The sequence below is a fragment of the Artibeus jamaicensis genome, unplaced genomic scaffold (assembly GCF_021234435.1).
Source record: "Artibeus jamaicensis isolate MK-2021 breed Jamaican fruit bat unplaced genomic scaffold, CSHL_Jam_final contig_465, whole genome shotgun sequence".
NCBI lineage: Eukaryota > Metazoa > Chordata > Mammalia > Chiroptera > Phyllostomidae > Artibeus > Artibeus jamaicensis.
The window spans coordinates 16153434-16177176 of record NW_026521843.1 but is presented as its reverse complement, the minus strand read 5'-3'; the positions used below and the strand labels follow the sequence as shown (position 1 = coordinate 16177176).

Sequence of the window (23743 nt, the reverse complement as noted above, 5' to 3'; positions counted from 1 at the left end):
GTTCAGAACAGTCAGATGGATCGTTACGCTCTTCCCAGTGAGTTCCCTCTAGTTTAGGAAATCCTGGTGAGTTAACAATCCTTTGTAAACTCACATCTTCAAAGAGCCCGAGGCGTGTGCCTAACCATTAGGCTATGCACGTGCAAAGCAGAAAACAAGAGATGCCATGTGAGGTCACACATAGAAAAGCCATAAGCAGGCAAGAAGCTATGCTTTCTTCTAATAAAAATGGGGAAATTAAAAATCAAGGAACACACTCACCAAGGTGCCCAGAGGCGTTCCCAAAACAAGGCAGGCACCTCTCCCACTGGCTTATCTGCTCACCGCCTCCTCACTGTTCGGCCTTCAGTTCTTCCTCGAGTCGGAGCCTTTCCTGGTGGGGGTAATAGGAGCAGAGCAGAAGCCGGGGCTCAGCCTTCATGTTCTCATCCAAAGCTGCACCCTCTGCTCTGAGTCACGGCCAGTCCTGCTATCGCTGTTCTCACCCTGCCTGTTGTGCCCAGAACTTTCCACGCATCTCAGCTCTGGGCTTTACTGATGCTCGGATCTGAGAAGGTTGTGCTCTCTGTGGAATTCGTCCTTGGTTACAGCCACCTTTGCCTCTGCATGTACGTCCTCTAAGTCTGGACTCATCCGAGAGGAGCCTGTGCAGTCACCTTGGCGACTTCAGATGTCTCCCTTTGCTTCTCCCCGAGATCACTTCTGCTTTTTCCTCTCCTCCCGAGCTAGTCACCGAGCATACAGATTCTCGGCTGACAGATCATATCCATCTTTCCTCTGATGTTGTCAAATCTGCCTCCCTAGAGCCATGATACCTTGGACCACATCCAATGCTCTGTTATTAGAGATGATAAGATAACAGGATCACATTCTCTCAAGATTTCTATCGCTTTCATGTCTATAAATAGTCAGTGAAGGTCAGATTTTGATCCCAGAGAAATAGTTTGCTGCTGCTTTTATCTTTTTTGAGAAATGAAATTGTCAAAGATAAATCAAGAATGTATCAGATGATCTGCTTTATAAGCAAAAGGCGACTTCCAGCAGAAATTGACCATCTCTATCCAAGCTTTTCTCCCAGGGTGATTGGCATTAGAAAAGCATCTTTTGCATCTTTTAACTGGCCCATTCCCACAGGGAAGTATTGCCTCACCTGTAATTCTCCCTCCCCAACCCCGTGTCTGCCACATGGCTCCGGGGCTCCTGGCAAGTGGGCCTTCTGAATCCGGAGCAGAACGCCCCTACCAGATCCACACACTCCCATGTTCTGTACTAGGCCTATTCCCTTTGGTTATGGTTTATTACCATTTCAAGAATTATTTGTCATTTGACCAACTCTTGGTGTGCTCTATGATACTGTATTTACTTTCTTTTTTTTTTTGGGGGGTGAAAATGGCATTTTATTGTTTGAATTTGCATTTTTTAAGTATGAGACAAAACCTCTTTTCTTTTGGTTTTAGTTATTTATCTTCTTTCCCTTGAACTCCTTATTCATAGGTTTATATCATTTTTATAAAGGACACAGGGACAATAACTAAGGGGGGTAGAAATGGGAGGGAGGTGGGGTGTATATACTTTCTTGCAGTTGAATTCAAGATGGCTTTTCTGAGCAACCTTTCTGTGCATGAGCAAGTCAACGCCTGGCTGGAGCCGTAAATAGTGTTCCTGGTCTGCTTTGCTGTATTTCTCTTCAGAAGTAGTGGCTGTATAGTCCGCTATTTTTCTTCTGTTTGATGTCACACTTCTTATGCTTCTATAGTTTTATTAGGGTACTTTATGCACCATTGCTCCTCAAAATTCCACAGAAATCCCTGGACGTGGTCAGTGGCATTAACGACAGCCATCTCCCTCCCGGGCCGCTTGTTCTGCTCTCCTGAGCCATAACCTTCAATCCAGGTCCTACTTTTTAAATACTATCCGATTGTTTATTTTCCATGTCTTTCTTGACCAAAGAGCCAGACCTTCATGAAACCAGTCAAAAAAATGAAAACACCATCTGTGGCCCCAAGTACACCTACCTCTTTTCTGTCCTGAACTTTAATATTATCGGGGGCAATTCCAGACTTCCGGCTGCACCCTGCATTCCCACACGTGTGTTAAGAGTGGGTGGGAGGGCAGGCAGTGAGCGGGGGTGGCTGAGTCTTGGACAGCTCCTGACCAGGCCTTGCAGGCAGGTCGCAGGCAAGACAGGCCATCAGAGCAGGACAACGGAGACGACACAGTAACTTTACAACTGGACAGAAGCCATTCTTCAGCCACTTAGCTATGAGGCCGACAGCTTAGCAAAGGCTTTAGATAAAATCATGGATGCAAGTCATAATGGCGTATTAAAAAAGAAAACTACAGCCCCGACGGGTGTGGCCCAGTGGGCTGGGCATCATCCCGCACAGCGAACCATCGCCAGCTCAGTTCCGGGTCAGGGCACATGCCCGGGGGGTGGGTCAGGTCCCCAGTTGGGGGCACGTGGGAGAGGCAACCGATCAATGTCTCTCTCATATTTGGATGTTTCACTCTCTCCCTTTCTCTCTCCCATACCTTCTCTCTAAAAATAAATAAATAAAATCTTTTAAAAAGAAAACAATAAACATTTGGGAATACTTTACCCCACTTGAACTTGATGTAAGGGAGGCCCTGCTAAACCAAGCAGCAATCTGCACAAACAATAGCCTAAGGCCGAATGGCATTTCTTGCATCCCTGTGTTACCTGCTTTTAGCATAATTTGCTTAATAAAATGAAGATAATAACAGCCTCCTCTACCCCCTGGGTTGTTGTGAGGATTAGACATGCAGCACTCAGAACAATACTTAGTACGTAGTAAAAGGCCAATAAATTCTAGTTTCTATTATAGTTATTTTCATATTATTATCCTGTTAAACATTTTCAATCATCTCCCTAATCATTTCCCATTGCCCTGTTAGTTCTGAGGCCTAGAATTGGCATAGCTATTTCTTTTAGACCACAGTATAATATCATAAAGGAATGTAGAGTAGAAGATATTTGAACTTCAGATTTGAGGTGAAAATCCTGGCGATAAATACATTTCTTTTCCCAGGGACAAAATAAGGAAATAGATTTTCTCTCTCTTTTTTTTTTTTCTTCCCAGGGACATTGCTGCCAGGAACTGCCTCCTAACCTGTCCAGGCCCTGGGAGAGTGGCCAAGATCGGAGACTTCGGGATGGCCCGAGACATCTACAGGTGAGTAGAGACCACTGTCACCCCTCACAGCCCGTCCCCTCAAGAGAACAGGACGTGGCCGCTTGTGCCCCAAATCATCCACCTCTGTCTGGCACCTTGTCAACTTGCCGCCTAACATTTCATTAAGTTCCTTTTCAGGAGATGGGAAACCTTAAGTAGTGCCCACACCTGACAAGTCTAAACCTGAGATCACACTGCCTGCCGTAACTGACACCACGGTCTTCATCAGGTCGTCTCGCTGGTTCCAGTGCTCTTACCCTAATCCATGCTGAGACGTGGAATAACTTGGATACATGATATGGAAAACGTTTCTAAGTAAACTGAATGGCCTTAGTTTCCCCCACACAAGCAAGAGCGCCCAGAGCTGACGGGTACAGGGCCCAGCTCACTGGCCACTGTTCCCAGGAGACTCAGAGTACAGCCCAAAGCCCATAGGTATTTAGCCCGGCCTCATTTCTTTTTCCCCGGAATAGTCTCAAGGGTACATACAGAAAGTAAAATAGCCCTGGCTGGTGTGGCATAGCAGATTGAGTGCTGGCCTGTGCACCAAAGGGTCACTGGTGTGATTCCTAGTCAGGGCACATGCCTGGATTGTGGGTCAGGTCCCCAGCAGGGGAGCGTGCGAGAGGCAACCACACAGTGATGTTTCTCTCCCTCTCTCTCCCCTTCCCTTTCCTTCTCTCTCTAAAAGTAAATGAATGAAATATTTTTAAAAATACTTCTATTGCACTTTGCCTCACATTGCCTCATCTAATTATTTATAACAGTTACTTGCTCCCTGAGCCGAGCAGCTCACCGACAGTCACAGACCATACCTTTCCCAATCCGGGGACAGAGAGAGATGGTCACATAGAGCTCTCACTATTCCAAGAGCAAGGGAGACTCCCTGAAGGCCTCCGTCAGAACTGGCACCTACCTCCAGCTGGGGGATGCTGGCACCATCCTGAACCCACAGGGGAGCAGCACCTGGAAGATGATGAGTTAGGGATGACCCTGACCACAGTCACCTACCACTGGTCTCCACCATGGTACCTTCTTTGGATGCTGCCCAAAGTCTCAGCATCCTTCCCCTCCTCTCTCAGGGAACCCCAGGAGTGGCTGTGGCTGACGACACGAACGCCTCAGCGTGACTTAGCCAGCCCTTGCTGTCCACCCTCAGCTCTGACAGCTGCCCAACTCCAGGCTTTCCCACCCCAACCTCCTTGCAGCCCCTGCTCCCACGTGCACTGTGAGATTTTCACAGTCGGGAACGGGCCTCCAGGAGAGCTTCTTCACCCCTAGCCCCGTCAGCCCCCCAAAGCACTTCCCAGCCCCGCCTGAAGCAGGAATCTGTTCTTTCTCTGTGTCCAGAGCTTCCTGCGTACTGACATCATTGCATGTGGTGTGCTGTACTGCAGTTGTTCTTACATCTGTTTCTGCCACTAAACTGCATGTGCTTAAAACACGTTTATGTGCTCACTGCATGGCAGAGAACCCGATGCATTCTGAATACTCAGTTCTCATTTGCTAAAGTAACTAGTTAATCAGGGCAGCTGCCTCCCGCAGCACTCCCTGGCCGGAGAACACAGCGCTGGGGGCGGAGCTGGTGTCAGAGGTGCGTGTTTGTCAGTGAGCCGCACTCGTGACATCACAGGACGTGACAAAACCCACACCTGAATGCAGGCCTCTGAAGCCCGCTCCGCCCTGTGCTCTCCTGCGGGACTGTGCCACCGCAGGCAGCTGCCCGACCAGCGCCTGCCGCACCTGGTGGGCGTCTGTGTGGCGCTGCGGGCTCTCCGAGTGCCGGGAAGGAGCCCGAGTGAGTAAGACACAAGTCCTGCTCTCAGTGCTCCCACCTGGGGCCTTGCATTACTGTGGATCGGCAGGAACAGGCTGCATTTACAAGGCTGGAGTAATGTTATTCCTGGTGAGTTCCTGTGAATGAAACCCAACAGGGAAATCCAAGCATCCCCCAGTGGGTGTCTCAGTCATTACACAGGTCTTTCGCATCTCCAGTGGGCAGTCTGCCTCTGACTCAGTGACACAAAGTCCTTAACCAAATGACCCCTGTCCCCTCGCTTCCCTCCTGAACCCCAGAACCCTCACTAGCGCCAGTCCTTCAGCGGGTGGGTGGGCTTGTTGCCGCTTTCTCGAGCCGCCTGGAGCGTCCGCTCTGCGCCATCTCCGGAACCAAGTTCCCCTTCCTCTCCTCCCCACAGAGCGAGCTACTACCGGAAGGGGGGCTGTGCGATGCTGCCGGTGAAGTGGATGCCGCCCGAGGCCTTCATGGAAGGAATATTCACATCCAAGACAGACACGTGGTGAGTCTCTCTGCTGCTCTCCTCCAGGTCTCCCCTGGGCCTTAAGGGGTGACCCCACCCCCTCAGCAGAGAGGCCCTGGTCAGGGGAAGGTCAGGGAGGCATCAACAAGCCTGCAGCACCACGGCGGCTCTCAAAGGCAGGCCGATTCTGAATGCTCAGGAAGGCTGGTTAAGACAGACTGCTGGACCCCACCCTGGGGCTTAAAGATTCAGGCTGAGAATCTTCATGTCTTACAAGTTCCCAGGTGAGGCTGATATGCAGCTAGGGGACACCACCCACTGAGAGCCACACATGATTTCTTTTCTCTTCTTTCTTCTTTTTTTTTGTACATAACAAAGTTGGATTTATTCCAAGAGTGCAACATTAAGATTAGATGATTGAGCGTTGAGATTCTCCATGTTAACAGAGTAAAGGAGAAAAAGCAGGGAAGCACTGAAGGGCTGCTGGTGATGGGGCGAGGCTCCTTCTACAGCTAAAAATAAGGTTGGGAAACCCTGCCTGGGCCTCGGCGCCCTGGGACTTACGCGTCCTGCGTGGCTGCAGCACGTGCTCCCTGACCGGCATGTCCCGTCCCTCGTCCCCCCGGCACCCCTCCCACGTCCCGTTCCTGTCACTCCACAGGTAAGTGAGCTCACGCAGTACCACGTGTGCGGAGTCTGGCGGATTTCACTCAGCATGACGCCTGCCAGGTTCATCCGCATTATTGGAAAAGGCAGGATTTCCTTCTCTTTAGGGCTGAAAATGTCCATTTTATATATAATATATATGGATGAATTTTAAAAGGTGGTATTTATGGTTATATATACACCCATGTATTGAATATATGTATCAGTATATATTAATCTAGACAGTTAATTTTAATTATATTAATTATTCAAAAGGAAAACATACACACACATCACCTTTTCTTTTTTAAAGGTTTTATTTATTTTATTTTTAGAGAGAGGGGATGGGTGGGAGAAAGAGAGGGAAACATCGTCTTGCAGTTGCCTCTCTCGAGCCCCCTACTGGGGCCCTGGATTTTTGCCCTGACTGGGAACCAAACTGGCGACCCTTTGGTTTGCAGGCCTGCACTCAATCCACTGAGCCACACCAGCCAGGCCACGTCACCTTTTCTTTACCCATTCACCCGCTGACGGAACTTAGGTTGTTTCTGCATCTCGGCTGCTGTGAATAACGCCACGGTGCACAGAGCATGCAGCCGTCTCTTTGAAACACTAATTTGCTTTCTTGGATAATTACCCAGAAGGGGGACTGATAGGTCATAAGGTAGTTCTAGCTTTCCCTTTGGGTCATCCCAACCCAGCAGATATCAAAGTGAGGCCCAGGACCAGCAGCATCAGCCTCACCTGGGAACGTGTTAGAAACAAAGTCTGAGCGCCCGCCCTTCGGTGCAAACAGGCTAATGAAACAAACTCTACAGGTCAGCCCAGCGCTGGTGGCTTTAACGAGCCCTCCAGCTGAGTCCTACTTGCACCCTCGTGAAAGCACCACACCTGCCTTCAGCAGGTGTGGGGAAGAATTGGGGTAATTAAGGCTTTGTTCTGAGCACAGGCCTAGCCTGTGACCCTGCGATCCCAGCGCCCAGTGTCTAGTTAGAGAGGACGACGCAAGTGGAGGCAGACGTGGAGGCCCCCCTGCAACACTGTCCACGACAGTGGACAGGCTGACGCAGCCTGGCTACCTCTCACATAGGGAAGAACAAACAAACTGTGGTTACCCACTCGTGTATCATGGGAAACAATTCGGCACTATAAAAGAACACACTCTACCCACATGTATCAACACGGATTAATCTCAAAAACCGTACTGAGTTGGGGGGCGGGGAGAAGCAAGTTCCAAAAAGGAGCAGGATGTGATTTGTGCAATACACGTAATTTCACAGCACACAAACTTTTTTGTTTAATTTTTTATTGATTATGCTGTTACAGTTGTTCTATTCCCCCCTTCATTCCCCTCCACCCTACCCCCCATCCCCACCATTACCCCCCCTTTAGTTTATGACCATGTGTCTCAAGTCCTTTAGATTCTATATTTCCCATGCTATTCTTGCCCCCCCATCTATTTTCTATCTACTGTCTATGCTACTTATTTTCTGTACCTTCTCCCCCTTCTCCTCCTCCACTCCCCTGTTGCTAACCCTCCTTGAGCTCTTCATTTCTATGTTTCCACTCCTGATCTAGCTGTCCTTTTAGTTTGCTTTCGTTTTAGGTGTGGTTGTTAATAACTGTGAGTTTGTTGTCCTTTCACTGTTCATGTTTCTTTAACTTCTTTTTCTTAGATAAGTCCCTTTAACATTTCATATAATAAGGGCTTGGTGGTGATGAACTCCTTGAATTTGATCTTATCTGAGAAGCACTTTATCTGTCCTTCCATTCTAAATGAAAGTTTTGCTGGATAGAGCAATCTTGGTTGTAGGTCTTTGGATTTCATGACTTGGAATACCTCTTTCCAGCCCCTTCTGGCCTGTAAGGTCTCTTTTGAGAAATCCACTGACAGTCTGATGGGGACTGCTTTGTAGGTGACTGTCCTCTTAGCTCTTGCTGCTTCTAGGATTCTCTCCTTCATTTGAATCTTGGCTAATGTAATTATGATGTGCCTTGGTGTGTTCCTTCTTGGGCCCAACTTCTTTGGGACTCTCTGAGCTTCCTGGATTTCCTGGAAGTCTATTTCCTTTGCCAGATTGGGGAAGTTCTCCTTTATTATTTGTTCAAATAAGATTTCCACTGGTGGCTGTGCCTTTCCCCCTTCTGGTACCCCTATGATTCGGATGTTGGAGCATTTAAGATGTCCTGGAGGTTCCTAAGACTCTCATTTCTTTGAATGCTTGCTTCTTGACTCTTTTCTGTTTGGCCATTATTTGCTTTCTTCTGGTCCACTTCATTGATCTGAGTCCCAGTTTCCTTTTCATTGCTATTGGTGTCCTATGTGATTCCATTCATTTCAATAGTTTCGCCTTCATATATTTGTCTAATTTGTGGCTATAATCAACCAGTTCTGTGAGGATCCTGATCACCAGTGTTTTAAACTGTGCATCTGAGAGTTTTGCTATTTCTTCATCACTTAAATTTATAGGCTCTGGGGCTTTGAGATCTTCTTGAGCCATTTTTGGTCTGTTCGTGCCCTTTAAGTGTGAGGAGCGGAGCCTTGGACTCCCAGGTCAATGGGTTGTGACGCTGCATGTGGGGGCGTGGTCAGAGCGGGGAAATGGCGGCGCCCTCTGCTGTTTCACACGGCTGGGTGAGGAGCAGCGCGTTAGGTGGTTCACCTGGGCCGGGCCACTCAGAGTCGCTGGGTTATGACGCTGTATGTGGAGGTGGAGTCAGAGCGGGGAAATGGCGGCCCCCTCTGCTGTTTTGCGCCGCTGGGTGAGGAGCAGAGGCTTAGGTGGTTCACCTGGGCCGGGCCACTCAAGTCGCTGGGTTATGACGCTGTATGTGGAGGTGGAGTCAGAGCAGGGAAATGGCGGCGCCCTCCCTGCCGCTTGCCGTGGGACCGCTGGGTCCCGGTCCAATCGCCCACTCCCTCACTTGTCTATCCGAGCACAAATGCGCCACCACAGTCAACCAGCAGCCCTGCTCCCTTGCTGTTTCCCCTCGGTCGGTCGCCTGGTCGCTCGCTCGGTCCAACCCTGCGCCTGGATTCCACGCACCTGAGTCCGTCCGACCGAGTTTTCCTGTGCAACCCCGCTCCACCAGCTGCTGGTTTCGCCCCTTACCGGTCAGGCTAAAGAATTTGTTGTTAACAGACTTTCGAAGAGTTCAATTTTCTGTGTTCTGGCTGTGTTTTCTGTTGCTAATATTTAGTTGTCTCTAAACTTGGTTGTGTGAGAAAGCACGGCATCTCCACCTATGCCTCCATCTTGGCGGAAGTTCAAAACTAAGTCTATAATATAGAAACTTCATTGTTTATTCTTTCACACATTGTAAAAAAAAAACCCAACACGGGAAAGATGTGTGCTGACTTCAGTGGAGGGAAGAACGGAGGGTGGGGCTCGCCTGTATCGATTTTATTTCTTCAAAAAGAGGGAGAACTGACCCAAAGGAGGCAAAGTGTTAACATCTAGCTACACAGGTATCTATCGCTTTTCCTTTTTTAGAGGTCAAATGGTTTTATAAAATGCTTTACAAACAAATCACATAACTTTTGATACTAATAAGGGCTATGGAGGCAAAAAAAAAAAAAAAGCAGAGGATGAAGTGTGTGTGCGTTGGGGGCCAGAGGAGGGCAGCTGCCCCAGTGTGGGCGCCGGGGAGGGCTCTGTGGAGGAGGAGCCACGCCAGCACCCCGGGACGGCAAGGCAGGCTGGGTACGCTGCGAGAAGGGCTCTCCAGGCTGAGTTTGCTGGATGAAAACAGGCTTCGGGGCTGGAGCCAGGGCCAGTGGGAGTGGAGACAGCAGGGGCAGGCAGAGGCCTTAGGGCCCAGGTGAGGGAGTGTGGGGTTCATTCTGAGCACAGAAGGGCCGGAAGCAAGACTGTAACATGACCTTAAAAAAAACTCACTTGCTGCCACTGGAAACAGAATGCAGTAGGACAGGTGAAGAGCATTAGGAAAATAGCACACATTTCTATGTAAGAGAAGAGAGGGGCCAGGCCTAGAGGTCTCAGTGGAGGCCGTTAAAAGCACTTAGATTAAGCCCTGCCTTGGGAGTAGTTAGCCAGCAGATAGCGGAAAGCTGGCTGGGGGAGGGGTGGAGAAGACTGGGATCAAGGCTGTGCCTAAGCTGGCAGCTTGTGCCAGCACCTGGTTGGTGGTGCCATGGGGCTGCACAGACGGAGCGGAGCCGGTCTGGGCACGCTCAGCGCTGCTGCCTGACTCAGTCTTGGGCCACGCCGGCTGCCGGCCAGAGCGACTCACCGAGGAGTCAGGCAGACAGCATGTGTCCCGAGTTTTTCGGTGTTGGCATTCTTTCGGTCTCGTCACTTTGTTAGAATTACCCCAGAATTTACTGGGAGATTCTAATCTGAAATTCAGGGAATTTATCCTAAGCAAACTGTTTTTTTAAAATATGCACAAAGATGTTCATCACAGTATTCTAAAAATTGAAAATGACGTGGAAACGAAAGAACAAAATGTAGCAAAACTATTCAGTGAACTGTTTTATAGCCATTAAGATGTCATATGTGTGTCTGTGTGTGCCTCTGTGTGACCGTGTGCATGCACACCCACACCTCCTGTCCTGTGCGCAGGTCCTTCGGGGTGCTGCTGTGGGAGATATTCTCCCTTGGATACATGCCGTACCCGAGCAAAAGCAACCAGGAAGTTCTGGAGTTCGTCACCAGCGGAGGACGGATGGACCCACCTAAGAACTGCCCTGGGCCTGTGTACGACCGTTTTGGGAACATTTTTAGAAATTACTAAGCACAGTTCTCCTTTTCAAAAAAAATCTGCAGCCACCTATGTGTTTTTAAGATGAAAGAGCAGATGGCTGACCTCACTGAATATGATAGGAATGGGTCTGTGACTCCGAGGAGAAGGGTTAGTCTCCCAAAGTGATGTCACACCCAAAAGCGTGTCCTTTGTCTGCCTCAGAGCTGTGGACTCACCAAGCTCACACTCCTCCAGGACTCTGAGGGCCACCCCTCCGGCCCAGTGTGGTCGGACTGGAGCGCCCCAAGCACAGGGTGGGACCAAAGTGGTGGTTCACACACACACAGCTGCGGACCTCCTTTTGCCCCGCCCTGTGTTTCCATTCCCTGCGCTTTCTGCTCTGTCTCCCTCTCCTGCTCCTCACAAGCAAGGAAGGTGGGTGATACGCTCAGATGTTCCTCTCCAGAGGTGGCTTTAGTTCAGGAAGGGAATGGGAGGAGCCATAGTTAATGGGCCCAGCAGGGCTGGCTGTGTTGATGAGTTTAGGCATCACACCTTTCCTACCTGGCACGATTCCTTAGCCCATCAGCAGAGGGCAGCAGATGCCAAACACAAGGGACCGAGAAGCTTGCCACCCTCCACCCCCACCCCAATCAGAAAAGTGCTGGGAGGAAAAATGGGTTTTTCATTCTTGTTTCTCCTGCCTTTAATGAACATGCTCCTTCTCCTTTCAGATACAGGATAATGACCCAGTGCTGGCAACATCAGCCTGAAGACAGGCCCCACTTCGCCATCATTCTGGAGAGGATCGAATACTGCACTCAGGTACAAACATTCCCCCCGCATCAGCATTCACACGGAGGAGGATTAAAGGTGGGAAACGTAAAATGCTATACAAAAGTTAAACCAGCTAGGAAGTGGGAGTTATGGTCAGGAGAATGAATGTTAATTATCTATAGAGTAAAATGATTGGTTTGCACATTTTATAATAAATACTAGTAACTGCCACTCCCTTTACCAGCAGGTGACACAGTGACAGACACGCAACAATAGTAAGGAATCGAGTCAGTTCACAAGTGTAACTAAATCCCCACTGGGCACCTAATGTTTCATGAAAGAAAACGGGAGCTTCAAAGAAGTATGGGAAACACGTGCCCTTGAACGGTTTCTAGTCTGGCTGATTAAATAATTAACAGCATATAATTGTTGAATTGTACGTCCAACGACACGCGTTAGTGGGATCAAAGGTGGGAGGGTCAGAACGGTCTGGAGAAACGCACCATCGCTGACATTGGTGCACCAGTCCAGCATCTGTAGTGCACGAGCCACTGCCCATGAGCTTCACTCAGTCCTCACTGGGGCACGCGAGGCAGCCCCATTTCCCAGACGAGGAGGGGAGGCTCCCAGCACCCCCGCTGCCCAGGGCAGAGCCCTCTTCGCCCCCATTCCCGGTGGACAGCTAGTCCTCCTACCTCCTCTGCACCCGCCCCCGCCCCACCACCTGCCCCCTGGGGTCAGTGGAGGTGATGTCCTTCCTGCCCTTGAAGGCAAACCCTCCACCCCCCCCCTGCACCGCCAGCTGCCCCTCGGGCTTTCATGCCGCAGTTACCTGTACTGTATCTGCTCTCTCTCTCGGCTCTTGTTCTGCTAGGATATGTTATTGTGGGAGTCAGTCACCCACTGTCTCCCTAAATCCCCTCCTCTGAGTTGTGACAAAAGACTTATCCATTTTCACTACAGGACAGTCATTTCCTGGCCTCATGAATGCATCCTCCAGGTGCACTGAGGAGGTGGACCCGCATTTATCTGGATGGACTTCATGTATCCAGGCATTTGGGGTTCTTTCAGAAACCTTGATATTCAGTGGTAGTTTATTACGTTAATACTAATGGAATATACCCCTTAAATACAGGGTCAGGCAACAGTAGGTTTACAGCTGTGAGTACCCAAGAGTTTATTCTCCTGCTGTTACGTATTGATTACCGTATTGGTTTCCATACAAACAATTGTAAACCCGCTTTTGCCCACCTTGTAGATACCCTTTGGAGTAACTTTCCTCCGAAGTACACACTGTCCCTCTAAAAACCAGGCAGTTCTATCGGGCACATGTGGAATCACTCACTATATAGACAGTAGTACTAATGGGAAAGGACCTGAAACAGAAGAGAGAAGCAGAGGCAGTTATCTTTTATTTCCAAACTCTTTCCTGACGAATACTTTTCTGTGAAACTGAAGCTGGGTGTGGGAGCGGTTTTCCTCATGGCGCCCCAGTGTCCCCGGGGCTTCACAAAGGGCCTGCTCAAACCCCGGCGAGTTGCAGAGCTGCAGCATTGCGACGGCTGGCGTGCGGTGAAGTGATGGTGCAATGCAGAAAAAGCTCTGATCTCGCAGAACCCATCCAAATGTGAAAGCCTTGAGGTAACGAGGAAGAGAACCACACGGAGCAGGCGTCTCCCCCCCCCTTCCCAGCCCCTGGTCCCCATCACACGCACACATATGCACACACACACACACATACCTGGGGTGAAACAGAGTTTTCACTTTAGTTGGAAAGATTTTATTGGGAAAAGACTGGAATAATTTTTCGGCCTCATTTGTAGTTGTTTTTAAGTCCACTAATCTGCAAGATTTGCCCAGTAGTGGTCGCTGCAGAGCCTCCCCCCCACCTCCCCGTGCCCTAGGTGGTCTGGTGCTGCCCGGCACACGCTGGACACAGGGCGTATCCTCGAGATCTTCAAGGATAAGGTGACTCCCCGTTGCTTTCTTATTCCCCAGTGCCCACAAACTCATGTATTCCCCGTCAACATGGGCCGTTTCCTCACCTGTAAAGTGTGGATGAGATCATCACTCAGGTATCTTCTGGACCCAGCATCCGCGTCTGTGATTGAGTTTTAATCCGTCCCTTTCTCCTACCTGTAGGATCCTGATGTGATCAACACCGCCCTGCCCATAGAATACGGCCCCCTCGTGGAAGAGGAGGAGAAAGTGCCCATGAGGCCCAAAGACCCCGAGGGAATCCCTCCTCTCCTCTCGGCTCCTGCCCCGGCTAAAGCGGAGGATGGGCAGGACCCCGGCGCCCCGCCGCCTCTGCCTTCCACGTCGTCCGCCGGCAAAGCCGCGAGGAAGCCCCCAGCGGCCGAGGCCTGCGTTCGCGTCTCTCGGGGGCCTGCGGCCGGAGGGGGACACGTGAACTTGGCGTTCTCGCAGTCCAACCTGCCGCCGGAGCCGCGCAAAGCGCAGCGATCCAGAAACAAGCCGACCAGCCTGTGGAACCCAACTTACGGCTCCTGGTTTGCAGAGAAGCCTGCGAAGAAGAACCACCCTCCGGCAACCAAGGACGAGCTCGCCAGGGGGCACCCGGGACAGCAGGGCGGCCGCGCGCAGCCCCCGCACGCTGTGGCCGGGGCCGGCAGGGGCCCCGTGGCCGCCCTGCTCCTGGAGCCCTCCTCGCTGACCGCCAGCATGAAGGACGTGCCCCTGTTCAGGCTGCGCCACTTCCCGTGTGGAAACGTCAACTACGGCTACCAGCAGCAGGGCCTGCCCCTGGAGGCCGCCGCGCCTGGAACCAGTCACTATGGGGACGCGGTTCTGAAGAACCCACCCGGGCCCTGAGCCCACGGCACTCGCTTCTGTTCCTTGGGAACCCTGAGCGGGGGGACAGGTCATGAACAGCTTCTCCCCAAACCAGACACCAAATGTCACTTTTCATTTTGTGCCAACTTGTTTTGAAGTGCCACATACAAAAAAAAAGTTGTATTCTCAAAATGCTTTCGAAAGGTTTTGAGCATGGGTTCACGCTATTCTTTCAAAAGAAGAAAGCATCGTCAAGAGGAGTGAGGAACGCAAGGCCCGGATGTGGCTGCGCAGGGTGGGCGTCCCCGGCCTCGCCTGCCTGCGCGCTGTGTGCGCGCCCCGCTCCGCCGCAGTCCAAACCCGCTGCTCGCGTATCTCACACCTGCGGTCACGGGCGCGTCCTTGCCCGGCCCACGTGGACCTGGACCACGCGAGGGGGGGGAGTGGAAAGAGAGGAGTCGTTTGTAATGAGTCAGCATGGGAAGAGACGTTCTCTACTCGGGAAGTTCATGCGTTAGATGACCATTTACACGCTTTCGGTGGTGCCGACCCACCCACGATCGTAGAAATGTGAACAGTGACAGTGGCATAGAGACACGTGTGTGTCCTCATCTAAAGGACGTGCAGACGTGCCAGGCACTCTGAGCAGATGCAGCCCCAGCAGGACCCAGAGATTCTAAAGCTCCCTGTTAATATATACCTCATGCCTTAAGAAAAGCTCCCGGACCAAAAGTGAACATCCGAGTGTGAGGTTTCCTACTGGATTGAAAACTGAAGATTTAAATTCATTAATGATTTTAAAACTTTCCACTAATTAAAGTAAGCTGATCATTTAAGAATAAAAATTTGAAGCAGCAGTGATACGTCGAAGCACAGAAACGTACCCCTTCAGAGGCATAATGTCAACCCATCTTAAGCCAAAACCTTCTCACAATTTCAGTCACGAAAGCCACCAGACCCAAGTCTCTCTTGCAGCAAAAGAGGGTCCCTGGCGCAGCAGGCCCTCGGCAGCCCTGCAGAGGGCGCTCCTGCTGCCCGCCCTTCCTCCCAGCGTTCGCCCCAACCCCGTGAGCCCAGTGCACACAGCACGAACACACGTTTGCTGGAATATACATGGCACAATTTGTACAGCTGTCGAATGCAGATTAAAACCAAGAATTTTTCCTCTGGGGGACAATGAGTAAAGGAATTAAGGGACATTTGGAATGCCGAGGTCAACGCTGACATGTTCTGAACTTGGCTGTCTCGGATGAAATTTATTTCCACAAAAACACATTGGGGATCAATTAAGCTTTACGTGTGCACTTGTGCAGTGATGCTTTACTTCACCAGGAGTTTTCACTACATTCTTTCTTTCTGCTTTGCCTCCACTCTCGCCCCGCTATAGCAAGCTATGCCAAAGCATCGCTTCGGGAGGAAAGTACTTGTTACTTGCCGGACTCTAAGCATCCCCAAGCAAAAGGACTGTATGTATATATACCTTTCCCCGACCTCCTCAGTCTCTCCAAAACCCGGAGCCTCACTGTGGATCTAGGAAAGCCCGTCTGCTCCAGACAACACCGGTGTCCACACCTCCTGTGCAGACGTCCTGTCCACGCGGAGGTTGGCCCCCTGCGGACGCTCTGGACCACGCCCCTCACCTGCCTGACGTAACAGACGCATCTCTAAATAGCGTATCCGGAAAGTTTGGGGTCATACCAGGCACAAAGTTAAACAGTCTAATTATATAAACATTAATCTAACTCATAAACCACCTGAAGGGGCCCAAGGACCACACTTTGAGAAACATTCTCCTAAAGTGCAATGACAGATGTCAAAAACCGAGGTGAATTTCATATGTGTAACACCAGTAACCGATTAAACAGGGAGCATGCTACATAGTTCAATAGCTGACTCTTCATTGTTATTAATGTGGGGGGCAGGGTGGACCGTATCCTTTTCTCTTCTTAAAAACTAGAAATAATCACATGTTCAGGTTGTGCCTTACCACAATTTCTGTGTCAAGTTCCAAAGACAGTCAAGTCTTAAAAGCCTGTGTACACAGATAAGCAAACCACTCCACACAGCGATACGATGCCCTCGAGACGTGTCATGCACCTCGCTGTGGCCTCGGTGTCACACAACCACACAACGCGCAGCTGGACCACTGTCCCCTCACTGCTGCTCCAGCTATTCACACAGATACCATGGCTCCTCCTCTTAACTACAGAAGTTCCACCTAAAATGCGAACAGGCGCAAGTGAAGTCTGCAGAAACCATGTTAATTAAACCATAAGCTAGCATAATTATTTCTACTCCTTGTCTACAAAGAAGCCCATCAAAAGTTCGCAACCCTTCCTTTGGGATAAAGGCAGTTTGTGAGGCAGTACCAGTTCATTAAGTGTCACACCTCAAAATTAGACCAAACCAAACTAGCAAGAGTAAGTTTTGTTTTTTTGAAGAGTACAATCTACTCAGCAGTCGAAGGACAGGCTTCTCCTCTCCCAGGTGGGGTGGGATCCTGGCTCTCCTCGGGTCACTGGGCCTGCCTGGACCTCCATGTGTCTCCGTCCACAAAACAAGGACAGTCACTGCCTTTCCCACTGGCCTTGGGGAGACTGAACTGTGGAGAGCACAAGCATCACCCCCCACAGAGCTCTCGAATTCCTGAGTGATCGGGGTGGGGTGGGGGTGGGGAAAACTGCAAGAGCCAGAATGTCTCTATGTGCCCCCAGACCCTTGACCACCACAGCTCAGTGGGGTTCCTCTCCCCACCCCACCCCCACGTCCCTGGCTCACGTGTGACTTCATCTGAAACTTGTTTAATGGTGGTAGCAAGCACCCTACTAGAACCAAGTCATTTTTGACTGAAAGGATGAATGTGAAACTTAGAATTAATTGTTATAAGTGAGCATCACAGAAAGGAAGATGTCCAATCAATCTAAGTAATCCTTTTTTCTTTTTTAAGTTTCTGGCACCTCCTTATAACACTTGGTAAACCCTATAGTGGTGAGGTATCATATAACCGCAGATGACTTTTATTCCATTAAGACATTCTACATGACCAGGCCATTTCAGCAGATTTTCCCCAGTACCAACAGGACTAAAATTCATGAGCTCTGTAAACCTAAAACAGACGCATATGAATTCAGACTACCCTGAATAACAGGCTCCCATGACAAGATTCATTAAATTGTCTGGAGTGCACTGTCAACCTGTCTTTAGCCGGTGAGTTTTTAAATGGGTCCCCAAAGAACATACAATTTGAGTTTGCTATTCCCATTGCAGCAGATGGCTCCCCCACACCCTGCGAACATACAAAACGAACACCAGGATTCCTGTCGTTCTCCACTAAATGCCCTAAAATGAGAGATAATTGCTGCGAACAAATAGTAAGTAAGGCTTCTCTGTTAAAATTCTATTTTCATTTGGCATCCGGAGTAGGTGTGTTTAATGTCTAAGGCACTGCTCACGTACAAAGCTATTTTTAGCTCTTGCTGAACGACTTTAAAACTCTGGAAAAGCTCCAAGTAAGAACAGACTGTTTCCTACATCCGAGAGGAGGGAGGAACAGGAACCCAAACCACCAAACCCAAGCGGTGACTTTCCCGTCTTCAGGGCTGAGCAAAGGCAAAACAAGCGTGTGACCCTCGCCTGTAAAAGACGGCACTCCCAGGTCACCTCAGAAACGCCGCAAGGACCCAGGTGTGTTTCCAGTGCCCTCCCACGTCCCCTTTTTTGACCCCTCTGCCTGACACTCTCCGGAGCTCTCCCTTCTCCTCCCTTCTCCTCCCTTCTCCATTGATCTAGGCTGACCTCCCGCCTCCTGAAAGCAGCTGTGGCACCAGGGCTAACATCAGCAGGTGCGTGTCAGCCAGTAGTAGTTGAAAGACCATCTCATTAAAGGAACTCTCATGAAGCCTTAGCAACGAATGTATTAGTGCTCCTTTGAATATTTACATTTTCAGAGAGCTCACTTTCCAAGGCCGATGAAGAGCACACTGAGAAAACATCAGATGAGTGCACTATTCCGGATGATTTAGCACTTGTCAATCACTTGACAAACGGCAAGCAGACAGAGCAGGACCCTGGTACGAGGCTGTGACTATCCATCTATGGGGCGGGACCAGAGTAGATTTACTCAGGTTGCTTAAACTCTTCCACTCTCACAACTGTGAGCGGTTTGGTCTCAAAGGCCCTTCCAACTCTGAAGTCTGAGGCTGTGTAAGACTTCCCCGTGTCAGGAAAATTCCCACCACCCGTGACGGGTGTGTGCACACACACGTGTGTGCATATATTCTTTTTCTTGACCTTGACTTTTAATTCATTTAGAGCCAAGGCCAATTAATTCAGTGCACAATCCCAGGGAGCCAATTATATTTAATCTTTACATGGAAGTAGACCAGAAAGAAGTTCAGTATCAGTTTGCTGTTTATTTTTTCTATTCAAAGGCCTCTAACAAATCGTAAAATTATGACCATAGCAAAATGAAGTTAATCAGATGGGTTCCTGGAAGAAGCAAAGCTGACAAGTCTATGAGAATCACACCACTTATTTCTCTTTTGTTACATTTGCTACAAGTGCAGCCTTATTAGCAAAGCAAAATTATAGAACTTAACCCTTTGAACATCATCCTTTACCACATCTAATATTTGATAAGAAATCTGATGCACTTTCTGTCAGTTGTCAGTTTGCATCTCCCATCCCAAAGTGAAGTACCAAAGCCCAGAATGAGGCACGTGACAGAGACCAGGAGGCGTCTCGGAGCCCCGCCTCCCCGAGCAGGTGTCCCGATGCCATTAAAGTGAGGAATTCACTAGGAACAGCGTCCTCTCTCCTGGTTTCCATGGAATCGAATAGAATTCCTCTTTTCAGATTTATAGACACGTGCCACTGCTGAATGGCAATTTTTAGAAACCTGTTGTGAATTATATAGCTTTATAGTGGATTCACAATCCAACAAAGACAGCCTGTTCGAATAACCCGCCAAAAGGTAAAAGATTGCAGGCAAGCTATGTGCATTTTAGTGCATCTAAAGGTCAAGGAAAATAATAGATTTAGATCTTTTCACATTATTTCAAGGTAATATTTATATGGTACTTCACAGCTCTCAGAAGAAATAAAGTAATATAAAAGAGAGAAATTCTTTTCTCCTCATGTGTGTGCAGGAAGCAGCTGGTGATGTTTTATAAGGTAAGAAACCAAGCAGAGCGGGCCTCTCCTTGGCCACACACCGGGGCATGTGTGGCGAGGCCTCAGGGAATCTCACGCTATTTCTTAAGTCCCTAAGCCTTCCTCCCTTCAAGAAAAAGACCATTTGACAAAATTACTTTTTAACTAATATGTATAATCTATTGGAACTATTATTAGAAACCATTTTTATTGGCAAGTTCAATGAACAGGACTCAAATTTTTCACCTTACTCTTCTCTGTTGTCCATAATGCAAAATCCATTTCCCCTGCTATCAAAATGGGGCTTGTGATGACCATTAAAATTCATTTTAAAATCCATTTTAGGATGTTTTTTCCCAAAAACATTGGCTAGTAACACCTATCCTTCATAGCAAGAACTATCAGGGACAGCCAATGCCATTAACTCTTGACTGGGATGTAAGCTGAATCCAGACAGCATTTTAAGGAAAACTACTACTACTAAGAAGAACAGCCTGAATCTGTGTGCATAATTTCAACATGATTTACTTCCATGTAAGTCTATTTTGATTTGTCGTGTGAAAAATAATCAGTTCAGTCTTCAGGAAGGTACGTCTACTTCAAGCAAAGCCATGACAAACTCAATTAGGCTGAAGGTGAAATAACTTAACCTCTGTGAGTTTGACACACGTCAGGAACACAGCATCTGGCTCTTTAAACTCCCTACTCTTTAGAGATGCTTTAAATTTAAATTCAGTGCAGTGCAAGTAGACTCTGAGACTATTTAATTTGATTCATGCAATTCAAACAACTCCAAGTACTCACTCCTGAGAACACGTTCCCGTGGACAAAGCAGCTTACGAGGTATACACACGTGTAAACGCCTAAACACCTGCAGTTGCAACACCTTTGTACATCTGAACTCATTTAGGGTTTCAGAGCAGGACTTACAGATTTATGAGCTTTTTTTTTCAACAACACCATTGGTCACTGGGAACAGGTTACAGCTGAAGCAAATACCTTCAGTGTAAACACCTAAAATATCTCCACTGAGATAATCCAGAACTTCCTGCTCCCTCCTCAGCACCACGCTCCCTACCTGAAGAGCACAGTAAGTGATGACATTTGCTGCTGCTTTATCATGAAAATTCCATCCATTATAAGATACTCTGAAGGGATGAGAGGTGAAAGGGTCCCCCCACCCCTTGGTGCCTTTCTCCTTAAGGGAGAGGCTGTAAACATAAAAACGGTCCTGCTGTCACCGAACAGAATGAAAATGTACTGTTGCCAGTAACACGTGCCCGGCACTCCAATTCCTCCACGCATATGCCTTTCCTTCCTGTAACAACGAGCGTTAGCAAAGCTTTTGGTAGAAAACATTCTCATTACCTATACAAAGGCATCATACCCAGCTTGTCATAAAATCTTAACACGCCCAACTTGTTCAGCCTACACACAAGCTTCAGTGGGATTATCTGTTATCTGTTCAAGCAGCTGATGTGACATCGTTTGTAAATAAGGGTCTATGTATGTACCAAGGGGGATTATTAAACAATTACTAGACATATGTGTGACAATGTGAGTTTTGTATTAACTAATGTATTTGTATTTTAAAGAAGTGTAGTGAAGCAAAGGGCATGAAGGCAAATAAAAAGTAAATTCTCCCATTGGCTTGCAGTGTGGTGATACATATTACAGGTCTCTGAGTGAATCATTTAGATAACAAATGACTGGTGGAGAGTTAAAATGACTACATCTGTTTCTTAATTAAGAATGATTCTCCACGGCTGGTGGGGCTCAATGGACTGAGTCCCAGCCTGCGGACCAAAGGGTCACTGTTTCAATTCCCAGTCAGGGCACATGCCTGCGTTGCAGCCCAGGTCCCCAGTAGGGGGCGCATGAGAGGCAACTGCACAGTGATGTTTCTCTCTCTTTCTCCCTGTCTTCCGCTCTAAAATAAATAAATAAATAAAATCTTTTAAAAACTTTTTAAAAAGAGAGAATGATTCTTGCCCTAGCCAGGTAACTCAGTTAGTTAGAACACTGTCCCAACAGGCCAAGGTTATAGGGTCAATCCTTGATGAGGGCACATACCAAGAATCGACCAATGAATGCATAAATAAAGAGAATAACAATTCTATTCTCTCTCATCAGTAAATACAAATTTTTTTTTAAAAGACTGATTCTTAACACACTAGGTCTGCAGCCTCCGTCACTGTGGCTCAGATAACACTGCCACATACTCTATGTCCATAGGTCCAAAGGAAACCCTGACGTAAAATGCTTGGTGCCAGAGACAGACGTTGCGCGCACACAGGTAAGATCCAGCCATTCTCTCTAGCTCAGACGACCCGTATCACTGGTCCCTAACTTATCGTCACAGCAAAAGAGAAGTTCAAAGCCAGCCCCAGGGAAACAGAAAGGAATCGCCTTACATGCTCCTGTTTGTGTCACTCGTGTCCCCTTTCCTGCCCCTGACGCCCTTCTCCCTTCTTCGCGTCACTATTCTGGGGTAAAGCTGCACCATGCGACTCAAACTTTTCTGGCCCTCTCTCCTTTCTTACCTGGGAAAATTTCCCGGTTCCGTGGCCGGCTCTCTCAAGGCCCACCCCGCCCGGCCCGTCTGAAGCCAGCCAGACTATGTCTCTGCTGGGAGGGCCGGCGGCCGGCACTGCCTCTTTCAATTCAGTGACCACTGCCAAGCACCTGCGAGGAGCCAAGTACTCTTCCAGGTGTTGGGAACAAAGTGATGAGCAAAACAGCCAAATATCCGTCCCTCAATCCAGTGAGGGGAGAGAGAAATAATAAACAAAAGGTTTACCGTGGTCGGGGGCACCAAATGCCCAGGAGAAAAATTCAGCACGAGGGGGGCTGAGGAGTTCAGGAGAGGCTGGTGAAGGGACTCACTCCGAGGTCACGGCGTCTCGGCTCAGAGGCAGCAAATGCCCATATGCAAATGCTTTGAAGCCCTTAAAAATGTTCCTACCAAGTTACCCTAAAATATGGAAACCAAGTTTTTAGTAGAATGTCGATAACTACTTATATATTTTTAAAGTCTTTCAACGTGTTCTATCCTGCCTTAAACAAACAAACGAAATTCCACCCATAGGAAAGACATTAAGCAATTTCAGAAAACTGCAGAAACACGTTCTTTTCCTGAGAGGGCTCTCAGTCCATCAGAACAAGACGACAATAGGGGTGGCTAGAAACATGACTCTACTTGTTGAGTAGAAAGCTTGGCACTGTTTAAGAGGCTTTACAAGGATGAGGCAAACCCACATCATTTAGGGGGGAAAAAGTTAAGTACGAAACACCTGTACTCTGAGTTAACTGGGCAAATGTGGTTGCAGATAAATGACAAGAAGACACCCCTCCAAAACCCAAATATCTTCCCTTTTTATTAATGCTCGAGAAGTGAACTTCGACATTTAATAAGCAAAACACAAATGAAAACGCTGAACTTGTATGTGTAGTATCTGTCAACACACACATTATTAAATGGATTTCATAACCCTAACCTAAATGAGAGCAATTGGTTCTCCGATCTCAAAATAAATTCAGTGTTGGCATTATTGTTTCTAACTTACAGTGTTTTATATTTAACAGGAAGAATGACAGACACCCAAGTTCAGTATAATCAGGGATTGCACGTTAAAGTATAAATAGAGTCTTTAAGAAATAAGCTACATAATAAAATAAGTTTACTTCTGAATAGCAGTACAGTCATTTTCTTCAATCAATAAAAATATTCCTTGGTTATAAAGCAGCCTCATTTTGCAAATGTATTTCAGGAAAATAGCTCTAGCAATATTTGAAATGCCACACTTCTTTTTTAAAAAGGCGGCAAAGCAACAGAGTTTAGATTTTAAATAGCATATTACAAAATAGTTCAACATATTATTTCTAAGCAAAAAGTAAGCTCCATTCTGAAGGATGATTTTAATCTCATAAAGCAAACTGTCCCAATATTTCTGTTGTAGTTTAAGGTCTGAATGTGTACAAGTGGAGATAAATCATTACACACACAGGACCATAAACTTCAACACTGTCCACAACACAAGTGCTCCGCATTATTACATCACTCTGTGACGAAGCTCAGCTTGTTACCATGTGCTCAGCAAGGAAAATAAAAACATGATACAGTTCTGTAGCTTTATAACAGGATGAATTTGCAACAATCAGCTGTATGAATAATAAAACAAAAAATCAAGAATAAACAAATGAACACTATAT

The 23743-nt window shown here is 48.1% G+C and overlaps 1 protein-coding gene and 1 long non-coding RNA gene across 2 annotated transcripts in view; one reads left to right on the top strand and one right to left on the bottom strand.

Annotated features, from left to right (window-relative positions):
• The window catches only part of ALK (ALK receptor tyrosine kinase), a 634712-nt gene extending 620293 nt beyond the window's left edge, over positions 1–14419 (top strand). The window contains exons 25-29 of the mRNA XM_037146752.2: positions 3102–3194; positions 5393–5494; positions 10687–10821; positions 11542–11632; positions 13727–14419. Of these exons, the coding sequence (XP_037002647.2) occupies positions 3102–3194; positions 5393–5494; positions 10687–10821; positions 11542–11632; positions 13727–14419 (1114 nt within the window). The remainder of the gene's footprint in view (positions 1–3101; positions 3195–5392; positions 5495–10686; positions 10822–11541; positions 11633–13726) is intronic.
• Positions 12980–13702, bottom strand: LOC128627712 (uncharacterized). The gene is made up of 2 exons (XR_008392003.1): positions 13630–13702; positions 12980–13219 (listed from the first exon to the last, which is right to left on the bottom strand). It is a non-coding gene; the product is annotated as an uncharacterized LOC128627712 (long non-coding RNA).
• Positions 14420–23743: the final 9324 nt, after the last annotated feature.